The sequence below is a fragment of the Mus caroli genome, chromosome 6, assembly GCF_900094665.2.
Source record: "Mus caroli chromosome 6, CAROLI_EIJ_v1.1, whole genome shotgun sequence".
Taxonomy (NCBI): domain Eukaryota; kingdom Metazoa; phylum Chordata; class Mammalia; order Rodentia; family Muridae; genus Mus; species Mus caroli.
In genome coordinates this window covers 82,804,854-82,814,276 of record NC_034575.1, presented here as the reverse complement: position 1 = coordinate 82,814,276, position 9,423 = coordinate 82,804,854, and the positions used below count along the sequence as shown (strand labels likewise).

Genomic DNA, 9,423 nt, shown 5'->3' with positions numbered 1-9,423 from the left:
TGTTACAAATATTTGGAAAAAAGACAGTTGCATCTGTCCTGAACATGTAGGCCTTTGTCATCCCCTCAGCCATAATGTGGCTATTATATAGCATGTACATTATAGTAGGCACTACGTGTGACCTACAGGGGACTTGAGTATGTGAGCCATGCACAGTCAGAGCATCTGACTGAAGTAAAAACTGAAGGATTCTTTAGAAACTCAGTTGTGTTAAATGGTGTTTTGCTGGGGCAAACATNTAAAAAAGTGCTTTCCTAAAACAGACACAACTAAAAGGGTGTTTTCCTAAGGTAAACACATGAAGGAANGTTTCACTGAAGCTGGCACAGGTAAAAAACTAAGGCAGACCTGTGAAGGAATGTTTTACTGAAGTATACACAGGTAGAAAGACTAAAGCAAGCAGTAAAAGGAGATGTAGTGAAAGATTCTTTGCTGATGACACACATGTATTGGTCCACCTTATATGTTGTTGAGCTGCATTGTTGGGACTCTATGAGAGAAAATGCACCAAAAAACTGTGGTGGCGTGCTGCAGCTTCTTGCCACCTCTGTGGACCAGGCCCATTGGCAAAGTGATGTCAGCTGAGACAGAGTCACATGGAGTTATGCTCAGACTCACATGCTGAGACAAGACACATGGCTCAGCAAGACCTATGGGGGGCTTGTGATGTTTGGAGGGAGTATAAAAAGCCTCAATGAACTGTGAGAGGTGCTTGCTTTTAGAGCTAGCTCTACAACTCTTCTTGGTCTTGAGTGTTCACTGATCTTCATTTTGTTGAGAGAGACACAGCGGAGAACTTCTCCTGGTGTCCCTTCTGGTCCAAATCCCTCCTGCTGACTTGTGCCAATTCAACTGAGGCCTGGCTGTCTCTGCTAAGTTGTGCCACTGCTGCTGCTGCTGCTGGCCGGACACTGCTAAACTAGGTATATCCATGAAGTGTTTGCCAGTGGATTGAGCTGCTGCTGCTGACCTGTGAACTGAACCGCTAATTTCCAGACAATGTAGATGAGATTTGCTCTAAAGAACAATTTCTAAACAGGTCCACTTCCCCCATATTCNTTCTTTTCCACTACCTCTGGTGAGTGATGGCTAGAAAGGAGGTTAAAGCATTTAAAAACAATCATTAAAAGTAAAATTTAAAAGATTTAAACTAACAGTTGACTGTGTCCTGCAGCCACAGATGCAGACATATGAGCATAAGGACTGAGGAATGTTATGTTTATTCTATTTTAATTATTATGTTTTTTATATGAGATAGAACTTTTAATTAGTTAATACTTGATCCATTCTGAAGTACTGCAGTACTAATTATAAGGAACGGATCTAGCAGGTAGAAACAGACTTTACCCACGCTGGGATTCAGAATCCTCTGTGGTCATATAAAACTACATTGTGGGTCTCAGATTTCTTTGGAGTGCATCCTTTTAGGTCCAGTCTGGGAGTTCTCTGGATCCTTAATCGCTGCTGAGGCCACAGGGATTAAGTCGGTAGTGTGAGCAGGACTTGTTTCCTCGGCTCTCCTGAATACAGAAGTATACACCCACTGTACGTACTACCGGGCTTGTGAGAAAGAAATGCCTCCTTGTGTACCTTAGGGACTCTGACTGCTGAAAGGCTGCCCAGGTTCCATTGTGANGTGGGGTCTGAGTTCTGATAGTGTTGTAAGAATCTATCTGCTTTGGATTTGTAGTAGTATCACACTGAACACAGTTCACTCTACCTCATAATGGCCTTATTTTTAACTTCTTCTTTACATGTTTTCATGATCTTTTTCTCCTGAAATGATATGTTAGATTTTTTTTTGATACGGTAGAGTTAGCTTAGAGTTAGAAATAGATATTAGAAAAAATATTTGGTACAAAACTAATAAAGACCAGGATGATGACTGTTGTTTGTCAGAGTCATAAACTCCACTGCAGGAGAATGACTGTGCTCTTCAGACCACGGTGAGTGACATCAGAGAGAGCCTGGGCAACAGGTGCACTGAGCAATGAGCTTGTGGACTGTCTCGTGGACTCACTCACTAGCTTCATCTTCTCCCCAAGAGATCCAGACACACAAAAGCACTATATTTTAAGTCTGAATTCCTAAGTTCAGATTAAGCTTTTCTGAAAATAAAAATAAACTTAAATATTAAAAAATATATATTTGGAAGATAAAGTTCTGGCTAATCATTGACCTTTTTTTTTTTTTTTTTTCTAGTCTGGCTACTTCTCTAGTATGTTCAGTGGTTCTTGGAAAGAATCCAGCATGAATATNATTGAACTGGAGATTCCTGACCAGAACATTGATATAGAAGGTATAACCTCCATAATTATTACTGGTTTTTTGATGAAATATAGTCTAGCCTTATAGGCTAGGGGAAAGGTTGTATGATGTACTAGAAGGTGGAAATTTCATATTGATTCACTCAGTTTATCTGTTGTGTCTTCTGTCTCTATTTAGTCCTACAAGCTCAGTCAGTCGCTCACGTGTCTTTGTGGCTGTCGGCCTGGGAGGTGAAGCATGGGAAGGCATAGGAAGCATGTCTCCTTTTGTCAGAGGCTAGAGNGAGGGCTGCAGACACAGCTAATGCTAAAAGAGTCAGTGCTTTCCTGCCCTGGCTAAGGTTTGCTCTCTACCACCAAAAAATAAAAATAAATGATGTGTGAAGATCTTCTGTGGAACAGTAGGCATATGAATCCTGTAGCAGGCTGTTTCAGAGCTTAAAGGAGCTGTGGCTGAGGAAACAGGGCTGAGGAGGGGTAAGGGATTATGAGAACAGCTTAGTGAGCCTCTGTGCAGACCCTCCCTCCTGTTCCTCCCTACTCCTGCTCATCTCCTTTGATATCCCAAGTGGGGAAACCCAAGGCCCACTCCAGAGGCAAAGAAACTTGAGGTGTTTACAAAGCAATCTGAAGAACATTGGTAAGCGTGGCATTGGAGGAGGAGTGGTCTTAGATGTGAAGACCGGGTGTGAGTGGGCACAGAGGTGGTCACAAGTTAAGCACACATCTTCGTGACCTGGAGCCACAGGGCTATAATTCTGGCCCTGAGGAGGCTGAGGCAGGAGGATGCTGTGAATTGGAGACCAGCCTTATCTACATAGTGAGTGAGAGCCTTACCTACTCCTCTAAAGAAATGTTATCATAGAGTGATGGCACATAGATGTGCACTTAGAGTTGATGTACTCAGCAGTTCTGACACAGCTCTAACCACTGACTATGTCAAGATTAGACAGAGAAAATATGGCTGGAGTTGGCAGAATCCTTTCCAGCAAGCAATGTTACGTATTAACACCATCAGTAACCATAGCTGCCATATTAGTTCCTGATGCTTCTCCAGGTGCAGGCTGTTGTCNCTCCTGCTTCTGCAGGAGCCTCTCACCTGCNGGCAGCATTTCATTCTGTGTGTGCACTTTTGCTTTCAGCACTGCAGGTCGCATTTGGATCACTGTATCGAGATGACGTCTTAATAAAGCCCAGCAGGGTCGTTGCCATTTTGGCAGCAGCTTGCATGCTGCAGTTGGTAAGTAGTGTCAAGGTGTCTAGTCTATCTCTGTGCACACCTCTAAAACAGAAGTGAAATTCTACTTCTGTCATCTTTAAAACAAAATTATAAACATGCCATTTGTTAGAAATTGCTGAAAATGTTTGACCAAAAGTTATTGGTTAGATTGAAGGTCTTTGATCACTGTGTGAAGTGGATGGGAGGTGTTTCTGCATAGCTTCCTTGATTTGCTGACACTTGGAAAGTTCACTTGCCTGCACACATTCCTCTGCAGAGTTCTGTCCATCAGTGGCATCGATGCTAAGCAGATGGTATATGATCAGTAATTTAGTTCATTGGGCCAGGCAGTGGTGGCGCACGCCTTTAATCCCAGCACTTGGGAGGCAGAGGCAGGTGAATTTCTGAGTTTGAGGCCAGCCTGGTCTACAGAGTGAGTTCCAGGACAGCCAAAGCTATACAGAGAAACCCTGTCTTGACAAACAAAAAAAGAAAAAAAGTAAATTTAATTCATTGGTTAAAGAAATAGTTTGTTATTTAAGCTTCATTGTGGTATCATCCCATGTAAATAATGTGCATCTTTCAGTAACTCTATGTTGAACACGTTGCGCAATATGTAAGACTTAGCATAAGGAGCCAGAGAGGATAAAGATGTAGTTCCTAAACATGGGTCATCTGTGTGTGCCTTCAAGGATCTCACAGTGAACGGAGATAAGTAAACTCAAAGGTGCAAACAGTTACCCAGTGTTAAGAGTACAACACAAACACCGTGCGGAGGCCTAATAAACTTGGAAGATAGGAAGGGCCANTTCAACCCAGCATCCTCACTGTACTTCCAGATGGAGTTTGAAGTGTGCTTACCTTGAACTGTGTGAAAAGGTGCAAAACAGCATTTCTGACCAGGGACAGAGGATGGGAGATTAGAGAAGTTAAGGAGACTAAGTTTCTACTATTAATATAAATTGAGTTGGGGGACTGGCAAGATGACTGAGCCTTTCAAGATGCCTGCCACCAAGCCTGACAGTTTGGGTTGCATCCCCAGGACACACGTGGTCAAAGGAGAGAACTGACTTCCTCCAAGTTTTCCTTTGGTCAATACATGCATGCTGTGAAGTTATACAACACAAATAAACATTTAAAAAATCCAGGTGTGGTAGTGCACGNTTTAAAACCAGCACTCAGGGAGCAGAAGCAGGCAGATCTCTGAGATCAAGATCACCCTGGTGACTTATAGGCCAGCTCAAGTTACATAGTAAGAGCCTGTCTCAAGAAATAAAACAAAAAATAAAAAGGATTGGAAAGAGGTCAAAATCAGCAAATGAAGGTTTCTCTGTACATTGCAAAGTTTAACTTTACGTGGGAGCTCCTTTGGAAGATTCTAATCAGGGAAAGACAGTCTCTAGTTTAGAGGGCTCTGTTGTGCTCACCTGCATGTGCAGGGCTGTGGGTTTGATTCACAACTTCACACCAAAATATTGGAAGATTGTTTCAGGTACAACATGTNAAGGAAAGAAAGTATGTTAGAGATGCAGGCACACTGCGGCTGTCTNGATGAAAGTCACAGTAACAACCACAGAGAAGAAAAGGCTCCCCAGGAGGAGGTGGGGTGATGTGTTAGGGAAGAAGGGTCTAGAATTGAGATAAGTTTATACAACACTGAGTCAGTACTATGCCTTAGTTTAAGCCCATGTGGTCTGGCGTGCTGATCTATCTGAGTCTAAATGCTAGTTATTAGCTTGTTTATTATCCTGTCTGAGATTATTTTTTCAAATATTTTTATCTTTCTAATANTTACTTTGGATATCTATATTTTCTAACTTTTGGTCCTTTTGGTTTTGTTCTAAATCTGCATTCTGCCTTATTTTTATAACTTACTAATTCTAACTTAATAATATAGTTGCATGATATGTTTCAGAAACTTGAATGAAAAAATGACAGTGTTCTTTCTGTATATAGAAGCTGGTTTATTTGAAACCTATGTAAATATTTTAGATTAATTTTTAAAGCTTTTTATTGGTTCTTTGTGAATTTCACATCATGTACCCTGATCCCACTCATCACCCCATCCTCTTGTACCCACCTTCCATCTTTGGAACCTCCCCACCAAAGGAAAAAATCCCATTGTGGAAGCTGTCATATGTCACAATGTGGCACATGGTATACCCTTTTGTCCATANATCTTTGCTTACAAAGGTTCTTTGCAGTGACTCGTTGGTCTGATTCAATGCCTCTGTCTTCTGCTACACTATTGATACTGGATCCTCACTGGGACTCCTCTTGGATAGCCTCTTGTTGCCTTGTGTCATGGAGATCTGTAGTTGTAGATCTGTAGGGCCAGCCCCTTCACACATCCAGCATGCTGTTCACTAATGAGGTTGATGTTGGGGTGAGAAGTGTCTGAGTTGGTCAGCCCACCAACTCTCTAGCACCCACACCACCAGGGCAAGTTCTTCAGCCCTTCCCTGGCGAGTCCATCCAACACTGCAGCCAGCAAGTGGCAGAACCAGCTCTATCGCTCTCATGCCCTCAGGTCCTGCTCGTCAATGCCCATGGCGTCAGGGCTAGCTCTTCTGTGCCTCCCAGGGGAGATGCAGGGCCTGCTGTCTTGAAACAAGGGACAGGGCCAGTTCTTCTACTCTCATGACCCTGGGGCCATCTCTCCAGCCTGCCATGAGGGGAGGGGAGGGGAACATTAAATTNAAATTTTAATGTTATTTAAAACTTATATACTTGTTTAGAGGTATCTGTGGGGTATTGATGGTGCTTTAACCCTAACTGAGCACTGTTCCACGCATCCATATTATTCCTTTGTCTGTCCTGTAACTTGATTAAATGACTATGTAAAGAATTCTTGGTTCAGTAAGAACAGGAAAAAACAAGTCCTGTTGAAGAAATTTGTAAAAGTCCAGAGCAGAAAACAGAATATGAGACTCACAGCATCTTCCCTCAGTGCCTCCCTGCCCAGTTCATTCTCAGCTTCAGATAGTCAGTGGGCTAATTGCTGGATTCTTTTTCAACATTTCTATTGGACCTATAAAAAACTTAGGCTAACTCCAGTTAATGAATTTCCTTCCTTCCTTCCTTCCTTCCTTCTTCCTTCCTTCCTTCCTTCCTTCCTTGCTATTTTGATTTGGTTTTACATCTTAGTATGAAAGCATGACATGAGAGCTGATTCCCCAGGCGAAATGGCCTTTCCAGTGCTTGTTTATGTTTACAGGATGGTTTGATACAGCAGTGCGGTGAGACAATGAAGGAGACCATCTCTGTGAGAACTGTGTGTGGCTATTACACATCGGCAGGGACCTATGGACTAGACTCTGTAAAGAAAAAGTGAGCCACCTTTCCTGTTTCTCTCCACCCCACTTCTGGGGCTTCAGCTGTTTTGGAGTCTTACGAGAATGTAATAAAGAATTAGTTGGGAAAGAGTAGACTTTGTTACTTTAAGAGCCCTGCTTTTCCGCTGGACTAAGCCTTAAGTTGCTCAGAATTGCCCTTGTTTTGACTACAGTGGGCCTGAAACATGCTTATACAACTTTGGCCACCACTTAAGGAGTAGGCACTACGAAGGTATACCAATACAAACATGGACAGTTTGAGTCTTGAGAATTGCAGAACTCATTTTTAGATTGTATGGAAGGTAACATCTTACAAAGTAACACAAACATGAAGTTTTCTTAATGAGAAATGGTACTAATGTTAAGGGAATTTCCCGTAATAACTACTGACAAAACAATACTAAATTTCAGATCACTAAGGAAAAGACTTTGAGCATGGCCTAGCATGACTACCACTCTTTTCACTAGATTGTGAGTAAGACCTTGGTGAGTTAGCAGTTTCGGACACATCAGCTAACCCTGCTTTGACCCCAGGTGCCTCGAGTGGCTGCTGAACAACCTCATGACTCACCAGAGCGTGGAACTTTTCAAAGAACTCAGGTATGTGACACTGAGGAGCTTACAGCCGATCACCCTAAAATGACATGCTTTCTTTGCTCAGGTAGTCCAGGGTTTGTTTCTAATACAAAGAATATTGTGAGAACCAGGCCTGGTGTACACACCTTTCTTTAATCCTAGGACTTAAAGGCAGAAGCAGGTGGATCTTTGTGAGTTCAAGGCTGGTCTGGTTTACATAACGAGTCCCAGGACAGCCAGGAGTACCTACTGAGTGTTTTTAAAAAAAAAAAAAAAAAAAAAAAAGGGGGGGGGGGGGAAAANGGGGGGGGGGGGNAAAAAAAAAAAAAAAAAAAAAAAAGAGGAGGAGGAGGAAGAGGAGGAGGGAGAGGAAAGAAGAAAGAAAAAGTAAACAATTTAACAAAAGGCACCATGGCTTATACACAGACATAAGTAAGCTCGGCACTTATCTCTTTGCTATAAATGATAAAATCTACATGTATTTTAACAGTTAAAACATGCTGCTCCTCTAAGACTGTAAAGACTTGTAAGTGCTACCTCACTTCTGCAAGCATACAGCTTCAAAGGCGATAGATAGTTTGAAAACCTTTTTCTATCATAGAACATGATGTTTTGGGGAAAAATCAAAATGTGTTTTAGGAAAAAAATATTTTTAAAAGATTTGTAGTGTGTGTTTGTCTGTCTGTATGTCTGTGCACTAGTGTGTCCAGGAGTCCTTAGAGACCAGAAGAGGGTGTAGGATCCACTAGAACTAAAGTTATAGATGGTTGTGAGCTGCCATGTGGGTGCTGGGAAGCAGTAAGCACTCTTAGCCACTGAGCCACCTCTCCAGACCCTACTGTAAAATGTTTATGGGACAGTAGTTGGATCAGAAGGTAGAGGCACTTAATGCAAAAGGCCTGTCAACCTGAATTCTACTCGAAGACTACAAGGTAGCAGGAGAGAACCAGTCCCTAAGACTTGTCCTATGACTTCCACACGTGCCATGATGGCTGTCTCTCTGACTGTCTCTCTCTCACTCCACCCCCACTCCTCTTACCCTGATTGAAGTCACAGTCACAGTTAGCTTGGCCCTTTGAACTGCATGCATTTATCATTCACTCTTCCTTCCACCCTTCCTTATGGATGTCCTGGAGTGTTGGTGATGCACAGCTGAGGTCTGTGAATGATGTGGTGTGATTGTGCTGTTTGCCACTNTTGGCTTCCCTTTGCTGTGAGACCAAGACGTCTATGACAGGTCTGGAAAATGAAGGCTCTAGGGTATAAATGGCATGTGTGTGAAGTGTTTTTTAGTTTTGTTTTGGGGGGGGTTGTTTGTTTGTTTTTGAAACAAGGTCTCTCTCTCTCTGTATAGCTCTTGCTGCCCTGTAGCTTCCTATGCAGATCAGGCTGGCCTTGAACTCACAGAGATTCACTTAGCTCTGCCTCTGGAGTGCTGGAAGTAAAGGTGCTTTGATGAAGATGGATATATCAAAGGGTCTAGTGTGTTGTAGCTTCCAAGAGAGGAGGGAGAGATGTTAGAGAGCTCACTGAACTTTTTCAGAAAAACTGTCAAAGAGAAGTTGTCTTAGAAACCCAAATGCTTTTTGTCTTAAAGGAAAGGGAAAGAAAAAGAAATAGATTGAGCAGCCAGTGACCACTTTTCCATTCTAAACTTAAACTACTGACTGTCCATATTTTACTCTAAGAGTAGTAAAGATGTTTGGTTTTGAGACAAGATCTCACTGTANCCCTGGCAGCTCTGGAACTCACTGAGTTGATGGNNTTGGCCTCAGACNCACAGAGACCCATACTTGCCTCCACAGGGATTATAGGCATGAGCTGCCATGCCTGGCTTACAGTGTGCTTTCTGACTGAAAGTTCTTGTGAGCATAGATGTTAAAGGCTATGTTGAACAGTATGTGGGGGCACACTGATGATCTTTGCACTGAGAAAGCTGAGACCAGAGGATGTCAAGCTTGAGGACAGCCTGCTCTGTATAGAAATTTCCTGCTTCAGGAAGAGAAAGATACTACTTTGAAAATGC

At 42.5% G+C, this 9,423-nt stretch overlaps 1 protein-coding gene across 1 annotated transcript in view; it reads left to right on the top strand.

Moving 5' to 3' along the window:
- Nucleotides 1-9,423, top strand: part of Gmcl1 (germ cell-less 1, spermatogenesis associated) — a 41,836-nt gene that overhangs the window by 8,972 nt on the left and 23,441 nt on the right. Inside the window, exons 3-6 of the mRNA XM_029478219.1 lie at nt 2,203-2,299; nt 3,410-3,507; nt 6,704-6,816; nt 7,356-7,421. Coding sequence (XP_029334079.1) covers nt 2,203-2,299; nt 3,410-3,507; nt 6,704-6,816; nt 7,356-7,421 — 374 coding nt within the window. The remainder of the gene's footprint in view (nt 1-2,202; nt 2,300-3,409; nt 3,508-6,703; nt 6,817-7,355; nt 7,422-9,423) is intronic.